The 21,796-nt window shown below is 37.6% G+C and overlaps 1 protein-coding gene across 1 annotated transcript in view; it reads left to right on the plus strand.

Annotated features, from left to right (window-relative positions):
• Nucleotides 1-21,796, plus strand: part of ARHGAP10 (Rho GTPase activating protein 10) — a 314,093-nt gene that overhangs the window by 242,886 nt on the left and 49,411 nt on the right. The window contains exon 19 of the mRNA XM_032412959.1: nucleotides 19,003-19,153. Coding sequence (XP_032268850.1) covers nucleotides 19,003-19,153 — 151 coding nt within the window. The remainder of the gene's footprint in view (nucleotides 1-19,002; nucleotides 19,154-21,796) is intronic.

A 21,796-nucleotide genomic window follows, 5' to 3' on the forward strand; every position in this document is an offset into this window, starting at 1 on the left:
TTGAAACAGCTTCAGAAGAATAGGTATTAATTCTTCTTAAATGTTTGATAGAATTACCCTGGGAAGCCATCTGGCCCTGGACTCTTGTCTGTTGAGAGATTTTTGATTACTGCTTCAGTTTCCTTGCTGATTATGGGTTTGTGCAGGTTTTCTATTTCTTCCTGGTTCAGTTTTGGTAGTTGATACATCTCTAGGAATGCATCCATTTCTTCCAGGTTACGTAAGTTGTTGGCATAGAGTTGCTCATCATATGTTCTTATAATTGTTTGTATTTCTTTGATGTTGGTTGTGATCTCTTTCATGATTTTATTTATTTGGGTCCTTTCTCTTTTCTTTTTGATAAGTCTGGCCAGGGGTTTATCAATCTTACTAATTCGTTCAAAGAAGCAGCTCCTAGTTTCGTTGTTCTGTTCTGTTCTTTTGGTTTCTATTTCATTGATTTCTGCTCTAATCTTTATTAATTCTCTTCCTGCTGGGTTTAGGTTTTATTTGCTGTTCTTTCTCCAGCTCCTTTAGGTGTAGGGTTAGGTTGTATATTTGAGACCTTTCTTGTTTCTTGAGAAAGGCTTGTATTGCTATATACTTCCCTCTTAGGGCTGTCTTTTCTGCATCCCAAAGGTTTTGAACAGTTGTGTTTTCATTTTCATTTGTTTCCATGAATTTTTTAAATTCTTCTTTAATTTCCTGGTTGACCCATTCATTCTTTAGTTGGATGTTCTTTAACCTCCATGTATTTGAGTTCTTTCCAACTTTCCTCTTGGGATTGAGTTCCAGTTTCAAAGCACTGTTGTCTGAAAATATGCAGGGAATGATCTCAGTCTTTTGGTACTGTTTGAGACTGGATTTGTGACCCAGTTTTTGATCTATTTTGGGGAATGTTCCATGTGCACTCAAGAAGAATGTGTATTCTGTTTCTTTAGGATGGAACGTTCTGAATATATCTGTGAAGTCCATCTGGTCCAGTGGTTCAAAGCCCTTGTTTCCTTGTTGATCTTCTGCTTAGATGATCTGTCCATTGCAGTGAGTGGGGTGTTACAGTCCCCCACTATTGTATTATTATCACTGTGTTTCTTTAATTTTGTTTGGTTTATATAATTGGCTGCTCCCATGTTAGGGGCATAAATATTTACAATTGTTAGATCTTATTGGATAGACCCTTTAATTGTGATATAGTATCCTTTCTCATCTCTTACTATAGTCTTTGGTTTAAAATCTAATTTGTCTGATATAAGGATTGCTACCTCAGCTTTCTTTTGATGTCCGTTAGCATGATACATCGTTTTCCACCCCCATTTTCAAGCTGGAGGTGTCTTTGGGTCTAAAATGAGTCTCTTGCAGAGAGCATATCGATGGGTCTTGCTTTTTTTTTTTTAATCCAATCTGATACCCTTTGTCTTCTGATTGGGGCATTTAGCCCATTTACATTCAGAGTAACTGTTGAAAGATATGAATCTAGTGCCATTGTATTACCTATAAAGTCTGTATATTGTCTCTGTTCTTTTCTGGTTTGTGTTACTTTTGGGCTCTATCTTCGCTTAAAGGATTTTAATATTTCTTGCAGGATTGGTTTAGTGGTCACAAATTCTTTTAGTTTGGGTTTGTCCTGGAAGCTTTTTATCTCTCTTTGTATTTTGAATGACAGCCTGGCTGGATAAGGTATTCTTGGCTGCACATTTTTCTCATTTAGCACCCTAAATATATCTTGTCAGTCCTTTCTGGCCTGCCAAGTCTCTGTGGCTAAGTCTTCTGCCAGTCTAATGTTTTTACCCATATAGGTTACGTACCTCTTGTCCTGAGCTGCTGTCAGGATTTTCTCTTTGTCTCTGAGATCTGCAAGTTTCACTATTATATGTGGGGGTGTTGACCTATTTTTGTTGATTTTGATGGGGGGGGGGATTCTCTGTGCCTCCTGGACTTGAATGCCTGTTTTCTTCCCCAAATTAGGGAAGTTCTCTGCTATAATTCACTCCAGTATACCCTCTGGCCCTCCCCCTTTCTCTCTTTCCTCTTCTGGGATCCCAATTATTCTAATATTATTTTGCTTTATGGCATCACTTATCTCTTGAATTCTCCCTTTGTGATCTAGTAGTTGTTTCTCTCTCTTTTTCTCAGCTTCTTTATTCTCCATCATTTGGTCTTCTATATCACTAATTCTCTCTTCTGCCTAATTTATCCTAGCAGTTAGAGAACCTCCATTTTTTATTGCATCTCATTAATAGCTTTTTGATTTTGACTTTGTTGAATTTTAGTTCTTTTATTTCTCCAGAATGGGATTCTGTAGTGCCTTCTATGCTTTATATATATATATATAAAGATAATATATGCCCATATATTATCTTTATAATCGTTTTTCTGAACTCTAGTTCTGACATCTTATTTAATATTTAGGTCCCTGGCAGTCAGTACTGCCTCTTCTTCTCTTTTTTGAGGTGAGTTTTTCAATCTTGTCATTCTTGCAGAAAGTGGTTGCTTTTCTATTTGGAGAATTGCAGCAATTCTTTTCTTAGGTCTCCAGTTTAGTTCAGCGGTGTTCAGAATGATTTGATAGCTATCTAGCTGAATTTGTGGGACTAGACAGAACTAAGGTCTCCTACTCCTCCACCATCCTGGACTCTCTCCACCAAATTTTAAGAACTTCTGACTATGCTACATTTCTTCATTTTATGTGTGAGAATATCATATCATGAGGCCTTGTTAGAATCTAGATGTATAGAGTGTTGATATTTCCCAGCCTGAAAGGAAATTGATTGGCAGGTTCCTAGTTAACCTGTGGTAGTTTCTGGTTATCCTTTTCTGCTCTTGCAAGTGATCATTATTCCTTTTGTAATAAATCTGAGCCCAGTTTGGGATCTCCATTTGTTGGAACGATTTCTTCTGCTTCAATTCCTTTCCTTCATTCATGGGTACCTTTTGTTGTTGTTGTTGTTTTAGAGTTAGGATTAAATTTTTGAAAATGTCTTTGGCCCTTTGAGAAGGCTTTCCTTTCAGGACCTCAAACGATGGAAGCATACATTACTTTACACACACCATTTTGACGTCTACTTTCATGAAACCTAAGTCTGGTATCCAGATAACGGACAGTGCTATTCCTTGGAGAGAATATGTGGCTTAACTCCTGATCTTTTTTAATTTTTGGAATTACATTTCATATGATTAACCAATTAAAAACATCACTGATATCTGTGATTTAAGTGTTGGTCATATGGATATGTTTTTTAGGTATGTTTGCCTTTGCTCTTTAATTCTGCCATGAAAGTAGTGGGAGAATAAAGACCTGCCCAGATGAAGTGTGTGAGGGATGTAGTGGTTGCAGGGTGCATTGACTCATGGGAAAAGCATGGTGTTTGAGATGCTAGACATCATCTGGTCTGGTGCAGCCCTTTCAGCTGGATCAGGAAACTGAGGCCTAGACATGCTATTACTTTATGATCTTTTGGCCCTTTACTAGAATTATGATTGTACACAAGTTATTTGATCTCGTCACACATCTGTTTCCTCATCTGTATAATTGAAATCAAAATAGCAGCCTTATAGGGTTGTTGATATTAATTTACGCAATACCCTTTCTATTGAAAAATTTCAAATACACAGAAAGGTTGCAACATAATGCAATAAACATTTGTATTTCCTATACCCGATAGGATTTATTACATTATTATTGTTATTGTCATTGAACCATTTGAGATGAAGTTCTATTTCTTCATGACCCCTTCATTTCTAATTACTGCAGCATGTGTCTTCCAAACCAAGGACAAATTCAGGAAGTTTGACACTGACACTATGTTGTTATTTAGTGTATTGCAACACTAAGTGTGACCCACAGTCCCAACACATTGATGCTAACTGGGAACTTGTTAGATTTGAGAAGTTGGGGTCCCATTCCAGGGCTGCTGAATCAGAATCTGCATTTTAACAAGACCCCTGATTTGTATGTGTATGAATATTTGAGAAGCACTGTTCTGAGTAGCTCATATTCATACTTAATTAGGTTTTACATGATACTTTTTTTTTTTTTTTTTTAGTAATCTCTTTGCCCAACGTGGGGCTTGAACTCATGACCCTAAGATCAAGAGTTGCATGCTCCACTGACTGAGCCAGCCAGGTGCCCCACATGATACGTTTTTTTTTTTTTTTTAAAGATTTTATTTATTTGACAGAGACACAGCAAGAGAGGGAACACAAGCAGGGGGAATGGGAGAGGGAGAAGCAGGCTTCCTGCTTAGCAGCGAGCCCAATGTGCGGCTCTATCCCAGGACCCTGGGATCATGACCTGAGCAGAGCGCAGACGCTTAATGACTGAGCCACCCAGGCACCCCACATGATACGTTTTATAGAAAAATTTACCCACATGCAGGATCCAGTCCAGTATAATGAATTGTGTTTTAAATAATTGGCATGTCTCTTTAGTTTTAGTTTCCTTTAATTTAGAGTAATTCCTCAGTCATTGTCTTTCATGATATTGATAACTTTTAAAGAGTATAGACCAGATGTTGTTTTTAATTTTTTAATTTAAAAATTTTAATTCTAGTATAGTTAACATACAGTGTTGTATTAGTTTCAGGTATACAGTATAGTGATTCAACAGTCCTATACATTACTCAGTGCTCATCATGGCAAGCGTGCTCTTTAATCCCCATCATCTATTTTTACCCATCCCCCATCCACCTGCCCTCTGGCAACCACCAGTTTGTTCTCTGTAGTAAATAATCTGTTTTTTGGTTTGTCTCTAATTTTTTGTTGTTGTTGTTCATTTGTTCGGTTTCTTAAATTCCACACATGAGTGAAATCATATAGTATTTGTCTTTCTCTGACTTATTTCACTTAGCATTATATCCTCTAGATCCATCCATTCTTTTTTAATGGCTGATTAATATTCTATTTTGTATATATATAAACTACCTCTTCCTTATCCATTCATCTATTGATGGATACTTGGGCAGCTTCCATAATTTGGCTATTGTAAAGCTGCAGTAAAGATAGGGGTGCATATATATTTTTAAATTTTTTTTTGATTTTTAAAGATTTATTTATTTGAGAGAGAGAGAGAATGAGTGGGGGTGCAGAGCCAGAGGGAAAGGGAGACGCAGACTCCTCATGGAGTAGGGAGCCCCATGGGGGCTAGGTCCCAGGACCCTGAGATCATGACCTGAGTTGAAGGCAGATGCTTAACTGGCTGAACACCCAGGCGCCCCAGGGGAGCATATATTTTTTCAAATTAGTGTTTTTGTGTTCTTTGGGTAAATACCCAGTAATGGAATTACTGGCTCATATGGTAGCTCTATTTTTAATCTTTTGATGAACCTCCTTACTCTTTTCTACAGTGGCTGCACCAGTTTGCATTCCCATCAACCGTGCACTAAGGTTCCTTTTTCTCCACATCCTCGTTAACACTTGCTGTTTTTTGTGTTTTTTGACTTTAGCTATTCTGAGAGGTGTGAGGTTTTTATCTCATTGCAGTTTTGATTGGCGTTTCTCTGATAATTAGTGATGTTGAGCATCATTTTATGCACTTGTTGGCTATATGGATGTCTTCTTTGGAGAAATGTTTATGTTTTCTGCCCATTTTTTAATTGGAACATTTTTGTATTTGTGTGTGTTGCGTTGTATATGTTCTTTATGTATTTTGGATACTAACCCTTTATCATATATGTCATTTGCACATACCTTTTCCCATTTGGTAGGTTGTCTTTTAGTTTTGTTGATTATTTCCTTTGCTATGCAGAAGCTTTTCATTTTGATGTAGTCCCAATAGTAAATATTTGCTTTTGTTTACCTTGCCTCAGGATACGTTTTTAGAAAACTATTGCTATGGCTCATGTCAGAGAAATTAGTGCCTGTGTCTCTTCTAGGATTTTTATGTTTTCACATCTCACATTTAGATCTTCGATTTATTTTGAGTTTGTTTTGTGTATGGTGTAAGAAAGTGGTCCAGTTTCATTCTTTTGCATGTGATTGTGCAGTTTTCCCAACACTATTTGTTGAGGAGATGGTCTTTTTCCCATTGCATATTCTTGTCTCCTTTGTCATTTATTAATTGATCATATAAATGTGGGTTTATTTCTGGGCTATCTGTTCCGTTGATCTATGTGCCTAGTTTTGTGCCAGTACAATAATGTTTTGATTACTACAGCTTTGTAGTATATCTTGATTTTTGGGATTGCCATACTTCCAGTTTTGTTCATCTTTTTCAAGATTGCTTTGGCTATTTGGAGTCTTCCCTGGTTCCATACAAATTTTAGGATTATTTGTTCTAGTTCTGTGAAAAATGCTGTTGGTATTTTAATATGGATTGTATTAAATGTGTAGTTTGCTTTGGGTAGTATAGATATTTTAACAATATTTGTCCTTTCTATCCATAAGCATGGACATCTTTCCATTTGTGTTGTCTTCAATTTCTTTCATCAGTATTTTGTAGTTTTTGGAGTACAGGTCTTTCACCTCCTTGCTTGAGTTTATTCCTAGTCATTTTATTATTTTCGGTGCAATATAAGTGGGAGTTTTTTAAATTTCTCTTTTTGCTGCTTCATTATTAGTGTATAGAAATGCAATGAATTTTTGTATATTGATTTTGTATCTTGTGAGTATAGTGAATTCATTTATCACTACTAGTAGTTTTTTGGTGGAATCTCTCGGGTTTTTTTACATATAGTATCACATCATCTGCACGTAGTGAAAATTTTACTTCTTCCTTACCAATTTGGATGCCTTTTATTTCTTTTTCTTCTCTGATTGGTATGGCTAGGACTTCCAGTACTGTGTTGAATAAAACTGGTGAGGCTGGATATCTTTGTCTTGTTCCTGATCTTAGGGGAAAAGCTCTCAGATTTTCACCACTGTGATGATGTTAGCTGTGAATTTTTCACATATGGCCTTTATTATACTGAGGTATGTTCCCTCTAAACCTACTTTTTTGAGGGTTTTTATCATGGAGGGATATTGTACTTGTCAATGCTTTTTCTGCATCTATGGAAATGATAATATGGTTTTTATCCTTTCTCTTGTTGATGTTATGTATCATGTTGATTGATTTGTGAATATTGAACCACCTTTGCATCCTAGACATAAGTCCCACTTGATCATGGTGAATGATTTTTTGTGTGTGTGTGTGTGTGTGTGAATGATTTTTGCATTGGTTTACTAATATTTTGTTGAGGATTTTTGCATCTATTTTCACCAGAGATACTGGCCTGTAGTTCTCTTTTTTTGGTAGTGTCTTTATCTCGTTTTGGTTTTATGGTAATGCTGGCCTCAGAAAGAATTTGGAAGCTTTCCTTCCTCTTCTATTTTTTGGAATAGTTTGAGAACAGTAAGTATTAACTCTTCTTTAAATGTGTGATAACATTCACCTGTGAAACTGGTTCTGGACTTTTGTTTGTTGAACGTTTTTTGATTACTGATTCGGTTTCCTTACTAGTAATCAGTCTGTTCAAATTTTCTTCTTCTTCCTGATTTAGTTTTGGGAGATTATATGTTTCTAGGAATTTATCCACTTCTAGGTTGTCCAATTTGTTGCCATATAATTTTTCATAATATTCTCTTATAATCCTTTGTATTTCTGTGGTGTCAGTCATTATTTCTCTTTCATTTCTGATTTTGTTTATTGACCCCCCCCCCAATCTGGCTAAATGTTTATCAATTTTGTTAATCTTTTCAAAGAATCAGCTCCTGGTTTCATTGATTTGTTTTTTTTTTAGTTTCTGTTTTATTTTTGCTCTAATATTTATTACTTCCTTCCTACTGCTGATTTTGGGTTTGTTTGTTATTCTTTTTCTATCTCCTTTAGGTATAACATCAGGTTATTTGTAATTTTTCTTGCTTCTTGAGGTAGGCCTGTGTTGTTATAAACTTCCCTCTTAGAGTGGCTTTTGCTGCATCCCAGAGATTTTGGACTGCTGTTTTAATTTTCATTTATCTCCATGTATTTTTTGATTTTTCTCTTTGATTTCTTGGTTGACTTATTCATTGCTTAGTAGCCAGTTCTTTAACCTCTATGTATTTGCTTTTTTCCAGATTTTTTCTTGTGGTTAATTTATAATTTCATAGCATTTTGGTCAGAAAAGATACATAGTATGACTTCAGCCTTTGTGAATTTGTTGATACTTGTTTTGTGGCCTAATATGTGATCTGTTTTGGAGAATGTTCCATGTGCACTTGAAAAGAATGTGTATTTTGCTGTTTTAGGATCGAATGTTCTGAATATATCTGTTAGATCCATGTGGTCTAATGTGTCATTCAAGGCTACTCTTTCCTCATTGATTTTCTATCTAGAGATTTTCTATCTAGATGACCTATCTATACACTGATGTAATTGGGGTGTTAAAGTCCCCTACTACTATTGTATTACTATGGATTATTTCCTTTGTGTTTGTTATTAGGTGCTTTATTTATTTAGGTGTGGGGTCTGGTCCTTTCCCCTCTCCATGCCCACTGTGTCCCTTCCTCCTGAAGACAGTCCAGCAGGTCCATTTGGCTCCTGACAGTGTCTTTGCCCTTCCTACCCTCTTCAGTGTGGCATCTTTTCTACATTTAGCTGTGGAGAGTCTGCTCTGCCAGTCTTTGGGTCCTTTTCTGGGTTATTTGCACTGATGTGGGTGCTATTGAGTTGTAACCATGAGACAAAGTGAACTTAGGATCCTACTAGTCCACCATCTTCTCTGGAAGTCTAGACCAGTTCTTTTATAAACTGATCTTTATTTTGAATCTTTCTTCATGATTAGATTCAGGTTATGTATTTTTGGGAGGTAAATGATGTTGATTATTCTAAGCAAATCAGCTGGGAAGTTTGAATGGCTGGGGGGCTGGAATCATCTGGAGGCCTCCATACTCACATCTGGTGCCTAGGCTGGGGTGACTCAGAGACAAGACTCCTCTCGGACTATTGAGCAGAGTCTCCTACACAAGGTTGTGTTTCCTCACAGAGCATGGCAGCCTAAGGAAGTGTCCTAGCCACCACGACAGAGACTGTAGGGCCTTTTATAATCTAGCATCCACAGTCCTATAGCATCACTAATGCATATGCTGTTGGTTAGCATGGTCAGGAGCCTGCTCAGATTCATGGGGAAGGGACATAGATGCCACTCTTGATGTAAGGGTGTCAGTGAATTTGTGGTCGTGTTTTAAAACTGTCAGAGGTGATGGCTGCCAGATTTTTTAATTGTAAAAACATGTTTTTTCCCTTTGTAGTTAATGGTGATCCATTAGGATATAGCCCGAGACTTTTGTTTTTTGTTTTTTAAAGATTTTATTTATTTATTTGATTGAGAGAGAGAGAGAACATGAGTGGGAGAGGGAGAAGCAGACTCCCTGCTGAGCAGGGAGCCTGATGCAAGGCTCCATCCCAGGACCCTGGGATCATGAACTGAGCCAAGGCAGATGCTTAACTGACTGAGCCACCCAGGCGCCCCACCAGTAGCCTGAGACTATTTAAGAATCCTATTCCACGGTAGACTTTTATTCTTTAGTGATAGCATTCATTGATGTCTCCCGAGCATTTATGATTTGGGACTTAAATTACATAAAAATCTTAAACATAATACACTCATCTCCCAGTAAATAAACATATAATGATGACAGTGTTAGATTCTTGAATAATTCCTGTGACAAAGATAAGCATGCATGACCCAATTTGATGGGTACTAAACAATTTACATGGATGTAAGTAACAAGCACTTAATTATTGGAATGTCAACGGAAATACAGATGAAGAGGTTCTCTCTGTGTGTGGTTCTGTGGCTGTTTTATCCTGACTGTTCTTTCCTTCCAATTAAAGGAATGCACTTAAGGCATAAGGCACCATTCATCGTGACTGGAAACATTTGTGTCAAAGCTGGTTCTAGGAGAAGTGAAATCAGTTGAAGAAGATCTTCCCTTTTACACTTCAAACACAGCTGTTTTAACTAAGAGTTAGCAAGTTCCAAACTGCCGTATAATGCAGGAACATAAGCATTAACCTTTTGAGCCTCACCTTTGAAGGTGCAGGAACTAGGTAGAGGTTATGATTTCATCGTATTTAAGTCTTATTAAAATGAATTGTGCGGTACATACTGAAGGAGTGGGTATCAGGCACCAGTATGTGTGACTTCCACAGAGGCTTGAGCTGGCAGGGTGAGGGTTTAAACATTGGGCTGCTTGGAATATTCTTAAAATTATGCATGAGTATTTTCTAAATTCCTAATTAGAAACATTTCAATTAGGAGGTGAAATCTAGCTATATGCTAAGGTGTTTAGAAATCAAATCTTGCCCAAAGCTTATTCCTAACAGTTGTGTATGGCAGAGGTCACTACCTAGCACATGTAACTAAGGACTGAATACTGGCAAATTCTAGGAGACCGAGGTCCATGTATTTTTGTAGTCATGTATTGACTTCTTTAAAATGAGACAAATGTTACGTGAGGAGAAAAAAAAGCTCTGAAGAATAATCATTAAAATTTTAACAGAAATGTTTCTGTGTATGGAATGTTGGGTTGTTTTTATCTTCTTAAAAGAGTTTTCTTTCTTTCTTTCTTTCTTTCTTTTTTTGACTTACCAGAATTCTACAAGGAATATAATGTGTGTTAGTTATCACTTTTGTAACATGAATAAATTGTACAGTTAACCTTTGAACAATACGAGTTTGAACTGCGCAGGTTCACTTACACACAGATTTTTTTTTTTTAGATAAATACATTATAGTACTGTAAATGTATATTCTCAATAAAATTTTCTTTAGCTTATTTTATTGTAAGAACACAATGTATAACACATATGACACACAAAATATGTGTTAATCAACTGTTTATGTTATCAGTAAAGACTTCTGGTCAACAGTAGGCTTTTTTTTTTTTAAGATTTTATTTATTTATTTATTTGACAGAGACACAGCGAGAGGGAACACAAGCAGGGGGAGTGGGAGAGGGAGAATAGGCTTCCCACGGAGCAGGGAGCCCGACATGGGGCTCGATCCCAGGACCCTGGAATCATGACCTGAGCCGAAGGCAGACGCTTAATGGCTGAGCCACCCAGGCGCCCCAACAGTAGGCTCTTAGTAGTTAAGGTTTTGGAAAGTCAGAAGTTACATGTGGATTTTTGATTGCTTGGGGGAGGGGAGGTCAGCACCCTAACCCCGACATTATTCAAGGGTCAACTCTAATTTGAAACAAAAAAATTACCAATAAAAAATTAAACCAAACTGTTCCTATAAATTTTAAAACCATTGATTTAATATGAAGACTGATAAACATCCCCTGCCCCCACCATGCAGTTTCTCATAAAGGACCACCATTGACCACCTTCAAAACATGGTTTTGCTTTAGGCATTTCATTTTTATGAAAGTTAAAAATGGAGGAAAAAAGTCTGCTGCACTATCTCTTAAATATGTAGACCATGCCTGGGGGCATACATACTTGAAAAAGGTTTTAGATGATTCTGATAAATATAATCATATACATGCCTTCAGGAGATGTTGCCTTCAATGAGATTAAAATTCACACATTTCCTTTTAGAGAATTAATAGGTCTGTGGCTTATTTTTTCTTTCTAGGGACATGGTCATTCTGATCTACTCAAATGACTAGGGGTCATGGCTTGTATTCCAAAAGAAAAATGTCATTCACCTTGAAAATGTCATAAAATGATGAGTGTATTTACTTGTATTCAATTTAAAGTGTCACAGGTATCATTGAAGGAGGGGCCTGCTTTTTGTCATGACTAGAGCTAGTGCTGGGTTGGGGAGCCCTCTTCTTATGGATCCCCAGGCCTTTGGGGATTGCAGATGGTGGGCTTCCTGTGTTCTGATCCTCTGTGCTGCTATTAGGACCAAGTGATTTCTAAGGGAGCGTTGAGTCCTGCAAAGATAAAGGGTGAAAAAAAAAAACCAAAAAATTTTGGGAGAAGTGGTACACCAAAATTGGAGGAAGAGGAGTAGGAGAAAAAAGAAAGGAATATTATGTATTGAGTATGCTTCATTGTTGGTGTAGAGTATCTCTATTTCCTTAATGTTATTCTAGGCTTTTATTGCTGAAATGAAAACTTTTTTACTTACTGGGTTTTTATTTAGTGAAGAATATTTGTTGGAATTTGGGTTTTGAAAGTCAGTTACAGCTGTGTTTGGGAAAGTGTATTCTTCTGACTTTGGAAGGTGTATGCTTGTGTTTCCCAGATGTTTGCAGGTGCAAATTGATAAAACTGCACCTGGAGTGTTTTTAAAGGTTTGCAAACCAGAAAACAACATTTTATATCTGGGAATATATGTTCACACCATGAGTGTAAGAGCAGTGTAGCTTTGGCTGAATCAGGAGAAGTTTCCCTTATGAATTGAGTGGGGAGAAAGTTATTTAGGGAGCCTGTAAAAATTTTCTTAATGTCATTTAGTTCCCAATATATCAAAGTTATTAATTATTATCATTACCTCTGTCAGTTCTTGTTGAACACTGGAAACACCAGGGCACCGATGTTGCATGCACAGTTAATGGCACTGAAAATACCCATGGTTTGGGGTAGGTAGTTCTGGGGTATGTTTCATTATATAAAGTCTGGTAGATAAAAGTTGTCATTTATTGAAATCTTGAAGTAAAGAAACCAAAGTCAGTTATATATTACTCTAGTGCATGGAGTGCTACAGAAATCCATGTGGTATATACCCCGTTAGGACTTGGGAAGGGGTCTGAAAATGTCTCTAGAAATTAAAGCTAAAAGCTTGGAAAGAAAGAAAAAGAGGAATTCTAGCAATTGGATAAATTCAAAAAAGTGTACTTTTTTTTTTCCTTTATCTTTCTTTTCTTTTCCTTTTTTTTTGGGGGGGGGGGGTTGTTGTAAACCAAAACTGAAGTTGTTTTTCGAGAAGCTCATTGTAAGTCAGGGCCACAGTGAAAGCCCGAGCCTGTAGGATTAATAGGCTGGGACTGGGAATGTCTCCTGCCCCCTCTTTTCCCTCCCATTCTTCCTGGCTGCCCTTCCCCCTCTCTTCTGTGACATGGTGGGAGGGGCCTCATGCTGATGGGTAGCTGGGGCACTCTGAGCCAAACCCTGTAACATGGTCCAATGTCAGCCTCACAGATCCCCGTGTTGAGGCTTGCATCAGATAACGCATATGAAAGCACTTGAAGGAACTGCAGCTATTAAGCAGAATCTCCCCTGATGAGGAAGCACATGCATAAAGAGCAGTCTGTTGGAAGGAAAGGACCCAAGCCAGCAAGATGGGAAATAGCAGTTGGCGTTGAGGCCTTGGTCTGGGAACAAAGCTTGAGTTTACCACTAACTAGTGGTATAAATATGAGCAAATCTTTAACCACAGGGGCCTCGGTTTGTTCCACTGTGAGATAAAGGGCTTGGCGTAAGTGATAAGTAGGATACTTATCAGCTCTGAGATTCTGAGTTCTAATGAGCCAGAACAAACGTGAAGCCTTAGAATATTTCCAGCATCAAGTCTAAACCCAACTGGTATTTCACTGTCAGCCCCTATTGTCGATTCTAGTTACATTTTCTGTAGAAGACCGGTATTTAGTCATGGGGTCGAGCCGATTCAAGGACAGACAGCTGGAAAGTTTTCAGAGTTCTCTGTGTACTGCTCACACAGTAGCTGACTTTTGAAGTTATATTGTAGACGGAAGGTTCAGGCTACCTTGGTGCCAGCTTAGAGTCCTACAGCCTGAAGGTGATAAATGTTTGCCTAAACACACTATAGACTCTGAAGCTGAAAGGAATATCTGGCCATTCTGTAGTTCAATATTGTGGAAAGAAGACTGGAAATTTTATTTCTGTCCCTTTGTATGTGAAATGTTTACTAAGGGGAGTAGCCATTGATTTCCAACCACCTGCTGGCTATTTATATAGTTATAGTTAGGTGAGATATGCCATCATCAAAGAGGACATAGTGTGAATGGGGCTTAATGCGATTGGATGATACTGGAGACAGGGCAGCATAGTGACTGACACATCCACGTTGAAGTCAGGAAATCTGGGTTCTTGGTTCAAATCTTTGTAGGTCAAGCACTTGGTCATAGGAATAGGTCAGACATATATTTCAACTACCCAATAGTAGTTGGGTAGTATTATTATTGAAGATGATAGGAATACGCACAGGTATTAGTAATCTTCCTATTGCAGTAAAGACCAGTGAATTCTTCTGTAGAAACATGTAAAAAAATAAAAAAGAGAGAATTATTTCATCCCCCTTAATTTCCTTTAACCATATTACTAGTTAATTTAGTTGAATCAAACGCCGCAGGTTTGAATTGGGTATTAAAGCAAACTTTTCAGAGACCATTTTTATTTCCTGTTATCTACAAAGCATTTCTAGCAGACGTAGCCCAATCATTTCCATATGTGGCCCCTGGTGGCAGAGCAGGAAGGACTTGGGGAGGTATCTATCTGTATGGCTGAGTCCCATGGGCATACACGTGCGGTTTGTTGAGTCTGAGGAATCTGTGACTGAGAGGTGGTGCCAGACTTGTGTTTGTGCTGACACTCAGGAGACCTGAATACGCACTTACTTACCTGACATGCTTACGTGCAGAATTTTGTTTTTTGTCATTGGATTGTCTGGTTTGAGTTTTTCTTTGTTATAAAATACATAGGTGCAGTGAAGAAACTTTCTACCCTGAAAAAAATGTTTTGAGTAGACTTGATCTCTTAGTATTGTTTCAGATGAGTTCATCTGCCCTACAATGAAGGAAGCCTGGTGCTAGGGAAGTTAGGAGAGTCCGAAGATTTTGAAAAGAGACCTGGGCAGTAAAGGAATTTGCATCCATACAGTGGTTCTAGAATCAGGAAGTCAGTGTTAAAGATGACACTCATCTTGGCCACACAGAACAAGACAAGCAAAATTGTAACTTCTGGAATCAGATGGCCAGAAAACAGGTCAAAACTTTTAAAGTATAAACAGTTTACTGTTTCTTCCTCTCCTAAGTTTAAAAAGAATATTTTTAAAAAAGTTATTTCTGGTGTTCAGCCATGAGAGCATAGCTTTGTAGCTTAAAAAACAGAGTTGAGTGCTTGAGGCTAGTGCCTTGGCAAACAAGGTAGATGCACATGAAAGGTAATGGGGTCTTGAAACATCTGGGAGGACATAGCACATGATGGTGAGTCTTAGGTTAGATAATCTCTTATACACATAATCTGAGATTATATAATCTCCAGTTTTACTCTTTTAAACAAATATAGAATAGTATAGTTGGTGGTTTTTTTTTCCCCCCTGAGAATTAAATTTTGTTTTTTAAACTGGCAACAGGGGCTTTGGAATCAGAGCTGAGAGTGGAGATACCAACTCTACCGTTTTCAAACTGGAGACTTGGATTCATGGTTTAATCTTTGAGCTTTTATCATTTTAAAATGTGGGGAACAATGCTTCCCTCAAAAGTTGTGAGAATATTAAAGAAAGCCTACTACCTAGTAGGTGTTTTTTAAATGTTAAATGTATTCAATGAAAGAGAAAGTAATTTAAATCTCAAATTTTTGAGCTGCAGTGCACACAAAATAATGATGTGATTCTAGCTGACTTGGGAATTTCAGTAAGGAGCTCTATTTGTTTCTTCCCTTTTGCCCTTTGCTTGATGGGCTTTATCCATAAACATTTTAGAATCATAGTGTTTAGAATAACTAAACAGTGAATTGGAGGAATATTCAAGACCTCAAGAAATTAGTGCCCTTTCAAAACAGTGGTTGAGCTGAGTAGTGAGGGTCTAAATCCATTTTTATTATCATTATTTACTATATGTGATCATATTACAAGTATCATTAGCTCCCGTTTATTTCTGGTTACGGTGGGCCAACTGCCATACTAAACACTTCATAAACATTTTCTCATTTAATCCCTATAATAACATGAGATCTAGTTGTTACAGCCTTCATTATACAGATGAGAAAATGAGGTATGCTGTTTTAAGGACTATGTCTAAACTTCCATAGTTGAGAAGACTTAAAAGCTAGGATAGTGCCTTCTCAAGTTAGCAAATGCTTTGGTACCCCCTCATTCAGATGATAGGTTAACTCTTTGAAATGTTAACACAACATGGAGTTTATTGAGGGAGTGGTTGATATTTAGAATCTTTGAAATATTTTACTCTGATTAAGACTTGGGAAGGTCCAAGGAATTGATTGTGTATGTTCAGTGTCAGTTTTTCTGAAATAATTTTTCTGGTGTTTTGATTTTGACTTTGGTCTATCCAACAAAAGTAGAGAGTGCTATATAATGATTGAATGGGCATCTCTTAGCCTTGGCTACACAGAAGAATCACCTGGAAGCTTTAAAATGCAAATCCAAGGAAAACTGAAGCCCAGTCCCCATTCCCAGATATAATTTTTCCCCAGTTTTATTCAGATATAATTGACATAAAATGTTTGTATTAGTTTAAGGTGTACAGAATAATGATTTGATATATGTATATATTGTGAGATGGTTACAACAGTAAGTTTGGTTAACACCCATCATCACCTCACATACTTAAAAATTTTTGTTTCTTGTAATGATAACTTTTTTTTTTTTAAAGATTGTATTTATTTATTTGACAGAGAGATCACAAGTAGGCAGAGTGGTAGGCAGAGGGAGAGGGAGAAGCAGGCTCCCCGCTGAACAAGAAGCCCGACGTGGGACTCGATCCCAGTACCCTGGGATCATGACCTGAGCCTAAGGCAGACGCCCAACCGACTGAGCCACCCAGGCACCCTTTGTAATCAGAACTTTTAAGGTTTACTCTCTTAGCAACTTTCAAATATGTAATACAGTATTGTTAACTATAGCCACCCTGCTGTACATTCCATCCCCAGAACTTTATCTTACAACTGGAAGAAGTTTGTACCTTTTGACCACCTCCATCCATTTTCCCCCATCCCCATCTTCCTGCTTCTGGCAACCACTGATCTGTTCTATTTCTAGGAGTTCGGTTTTGTTTTGTTTTGTTTTTCTTTTTTTTAGATTCCTCCTATAAGTGAGATCATAAAGTATTTGTGTTTCTCTATCTGATTTCACTTAGCATAATGCTCTCGGTGTCCATCCATGTTGTCACATATGGCAAGATTTCCTTGTCTTTTTATGGCTGAATAATATTTTCTCAGATATTCTAATGTAAACTAAACATTGTCATAAGTATTCCAGAGGCTTTTAGAGGCTCAGCCCTGGGATGTCTCAGATCAGTCCCCCGAGAGCATTGGAGTCCCACTCCCAGGTCCTGACTTGCTTGGTAGTTTGACTCTGTAGACTTGAGCTGCCCCACAGCTCAGCCCCCACACTCCTACTCATCCTCTTACCCTGAGGTGTGTGGGGGAACAGCAGTCATCAGTGTGGATCTTGGAGGAAGTTCTGTTCAGAAGGTTATCAGCTATCCAGCATCAGTTCAGGGGATGTAACTTTGTCATTGTTTATTTAGGCTTTGGATGTATTGGTTCTCTGTATTGTTTGGTTTCCTATTCCAGTACTGTCCCAGAGGTATTTCCCATATTTGTAAAGATCAAACACAGGTAATTCAAGAAGCTATTCCAAAAGTTGACCGCATACATGTGCTGTTTTCTTCCAATGGAAGTAAGTTTTCCTGTCTTTTCTTCTCTCCTTCACATTGTCATGTGCTTCTCAGCCTAACTTCTCTCCTGCTACCCCACAACCTACTTTAATTTGCACAGTGACAGATGGTAGTAAATCCAGATGTGGACAGTAGTTTAGGCAGCAGAGGAATTTTTTTTTTAAGGCAGATAAGTAGTTTGCTATTTGCCAGAATGCCCGATTGGAACACAGAGTCTGTGGAAATATGGTGTTAGCAGGTTACCAGTTGGAGCACTAAATTACTTTTTCACTAGCAAATATTTATCCAGAGTAATTTAAATCATTTTGTATTCCATTTACACATGAGGGGGCAGTATGGTACTGTAAAGCAAAGGCTCTGTTGAAATTATCTATTTTTATTGGTATATAATAGTTTTTAGGTGAGAACTTTTAGACTCTGGGATTATAACTCTGACATGGTTGTTAGCTGTTAAATGTGATACGCATATGTGATACCCTCACTCGTATACCCAGGTCACACGCCTGTTTTTATCTAAATGCATAAATAATCATGTCCTTGCAGCAGTGGGGTTTTCCCACAGTGCCTTTTATTGTGAGTTTTATATTTATATCTTGTTTAATGCTAGCTAGCTTTCTTCCTGTTTCCTGCTTTCCCTTGGGGACGATCAGCCCTCTTGGAGATGCAGTGTCTATTAGGTTAATGTGTCTAAATATTTTATTTTATGACTTCATCGAAGACTGAAGGGTCTACAGTGTTGTTGGGGACAGGAAGCCTCTGAACCCAGGTCTTGGAAGGTCTGTTATAAATCACCTCTGCATGATATCTTCCCTTTACAGTACAGATCGCTTTTCTCAAAAGAAAAAAATTGCTAAGCAAAGAAGCAGCACATTTTAATTAATGTTATTATTGCTGATCTATGAGTGACACTGTAAGATAATCAAGGTGCTAATATTCTAGGTTTCATAAATGGAAGAGAAATTATTAAAAGAAGTTGGAAGGTATTGATAAAATCTATAAAGCATTTTATGAAAAATGTACATGGGAATCTGAAAGGTAATTTCATAAGCATAAGCTATTTTTAAATGTGTAAAAAATATTTGCAGTCCTATGTTTCTGTTTATGTAGTTTGAAAAAAATTGAGACCAGCATTTGGCATAAATATAACCCTGTATGAAATTTAATGGGATATTTACTTTTGACGTTTTATCCTGGCTACTTTCTTTGTGGATGAATAGCTGTGGTATTGTCTACACCTGGTAAAGATAATTATACATATTTAGTTTGGGAATGAATTTATTTTGAAATGTAATGATTGGATGTTGCTTTTACTTAATTTTAATGGGAAATTTTATTTGGAAATCTTCTGGTAAAAAAGTAAATGAAAGGCTTAGGACCTGTACCTGAAATTTGAAGGAATGGGTTTTTGGCTCCAGCGTGTTTTGGATGAACTCCAAATCAAATGTTGTTTCTTTCAACACACAGGTTTCTGTTCATGGGAAGCGATTAATGTTCTTTGTGCTTTGATGGCAGATTTTTAGGACCCTGCCTGATGCCACATTCCCAGAGCCGGTCTCCCTGTCAACATCACCCCCAAATGCTCCACCAAGGCAATCGAAGAGACAAGGCCAGAGGACTAAGAGACCTGTGGCTGTATATAATCTTTGTCTTGAGCTGGAAGATGGTAAGATGTTAATTATATTTTTCTGCTTGACAGCATGTCCAGAGCATGGTATATCGTATGTCCCCAGGGAAGGCCATGGTTTTCCTTCCTTTGTGCTTTAATTCCTTTTCCCCTTAAGATGATAATTTTTGAGATTAACAAGGAGGGTAAAGCTTTCTTGTCAGAGAGAGAATGCAGGTTTCAGGTTTGTGTTTGTATTTGTTATGCATGCTTCTTTTTTTATTTTTAAAAGACAGCTTAAATTTCTTTTTTGGGAGACTTGTGTGACCTCCTGTGAGGTTATATAACTGAGACAAATGGAAAGGGGAACTAAAATTAAAGCAGATCTTTTGAGAGGAGCTGATAGTTTAATGTTAAATGCATCTAGATTAGAGGCACAGTGTCTTTTCTGTTGCACTAGCTTCTGCATCTTACTTGGCCCATTTTTTGGACTTTCTTGTGGTGCTGGCGTCTCCTCATCTAGCAGGGGTGGCAAAGTGACCTGCCTTCGGGGGCCAGGCTGAGTGAAGTAAGCTGCAGTGGGACTCCGGCAAATGGAAGTTCTCCCGTCTCATCCCGGTTGCCATGTTCCAGTTACTTGTTGTCATGCAGCCACATTGTGTCAGCATTGCCAGATTGCCTCGCTGTTTAAAGAGAGCTTGGAAATTTGAATTTTAAACACTGATCTCTACAAAACAAGACGGTGCCTTGTAGAAGTCACCGATTGCCAATTTGTAATCATGTGGTTATTGGTGTGGAGAGGAAAATGATCCTGGTCTCAGAACCTCCAATTTCAGTAAGCATGTCTGAAACGGGGGCTCTTTTGTTGTGGGACTTCACACCTGTTGAGGACATTTCCTGAACTTGAAATTCATCGTCATTCTTCTTCTTCTCATCCTTTTTTTTTTGTATCTTTCTTTCTTTCTTTTTTTTTTTTTTAAAGATTTTATTTATTTATTTGACAGGGAGAGACACAGCGGGAGAGGGAACACAGGCAGGAGGAGAGGGCGAGGGAGAAGCAGGCTTCCCGCCGAGCAGGGAGCCCAATGCAGGGCTGGATCCCAGGACCCTGGGATCATGACCTGGGCTGAAGGCAGACGCTTAACCGACTGAGTCACCCAGGTGCCCCGTATCTTTCATTTATTATCCTTTTAAGCTACCAAAGTTATGTTGGTTTGGAAGTATGAGGTGATTGTCAGAGGGAGAAAGGGAATGCAGACAGAAACAAATATAGTGCCGTCATCATAAGGAGCTATATAGTCAGATGTCCAGGTAGTTAATATCCAGAGATCCACGCGAGCAAGTGACAAGTGACTTGGGAGTCACTGCAGGAGGACTCGGAATGCTTCCTGTAATAGCATGAGGGGCGAAAGTGTGCTGGTATTCTTTTACATTGTTTAAGACATACATCATATGATACAACTATTAGTTTTACAATCAGATCCTTATTTTCCAGAGGAAGAGTATGAATCATTAAAATGAACCTATAATTTCAGAGCTTCCTTTTAGACATCAGTTTCAACTTCTGATCCCACCTAACTTTTTTGTTCTCTTTTTTCCTCACCTTCACTCTCTCAACAGAGTTGCTAATAAGGAGTAAAACTGACTGGTTTGAATTGCACCTTTTCTTGTATCTCACTTGTCCTCTGGTGGAAGTGTTAATAAATCGTGAAAGAGGCTAATGTTGGGAAGTAGGAAGAGAAAAAGAAGTCAAGGAGATACAGAATGATATCTACATTGGCTCATGGGCCCTTGAGCAAAACTGAATTGGCTATATTTCATAAAGCAAATGACCAAAGAGGGGCTGTTTGTCTTAGAATCACATCTACTTTTTTGGTATTTTAAGGAATTAAATCATAATACCCAATTATGTATACATGGTATACTGGTCTTTTGATCATTGGGTTGCTAAGTGATTATTAATGGGTAAGAAGTTGCTGAAGTGGTGTTTGGCACATCTTTTATGGGAATGCTCACGATGGTATATAATCATAATTTTCCTAGTTTTTAGGTCATATAATAATTCTTAATTATTTGATTATAAGGGGAAAGGATTGTGAAATATTCAATTCCTTTAGTCTGTTTTTATGTTCATTATTTATATGATGTTTTAGTCTACATTTTGTATTTTATAACTTTACATTAATCTTTCTTGATTGCAGCCTTGGAATTTGTCGTTGGTGTTACAAGTTGTCAGAATCAGGAAAGTCCGTGATTTTGTTGTAGAGTGATTTTATTTGATCTTAGAGGTCATAAGATAAAGTAGTTAAAAACTATTATTTATTCCCCCCCACCTCCCCATTATTTGTAGCTAAGCTTTAGTGAAACTCAGGTTTGTGAAAAAGAATTATTTCAGAGAGTATAGTAGGGTCTACATATTGCATTTTCCAAAAAGAGAGTGAGTGGGGGATAAATGAAGAGAAAAGCTTTTGAAAGGAAGCATATAGGGGAAGGTTACTAAAGAACTGTGTTATTGAATATCACTTAACATATTGAAAACTCTGCCCCCTTCCAGAAAAAAAAAATCTATTCTTGCCATTAAGACATAAATGCTTTTTATTTTTTTCAGTAGTGTGAGTTCTGTAATTGTCAACTCAAAGGTTTCAAAAAGTTTTTTTTTTTTTGTATTCTTAGTAGTCACTTGCTATGTTTGTCTAGGTTTGG

The sequence above is a fragment of the Phoca vitulina genome, unplaced genomic scaffold, assembly GCF_004348235.1.
Source record: "Phoca vitulina isolate PV1807 unplaced genomic scaffold, GSC_HSeal_1.0 scaffold14, whole genome shotgun sequence".
NCBI lineage: Eukaryota > Metazoa > Chordata > Mammalia > Carnivora > Phocidae > Phoca > Phoca vitulina.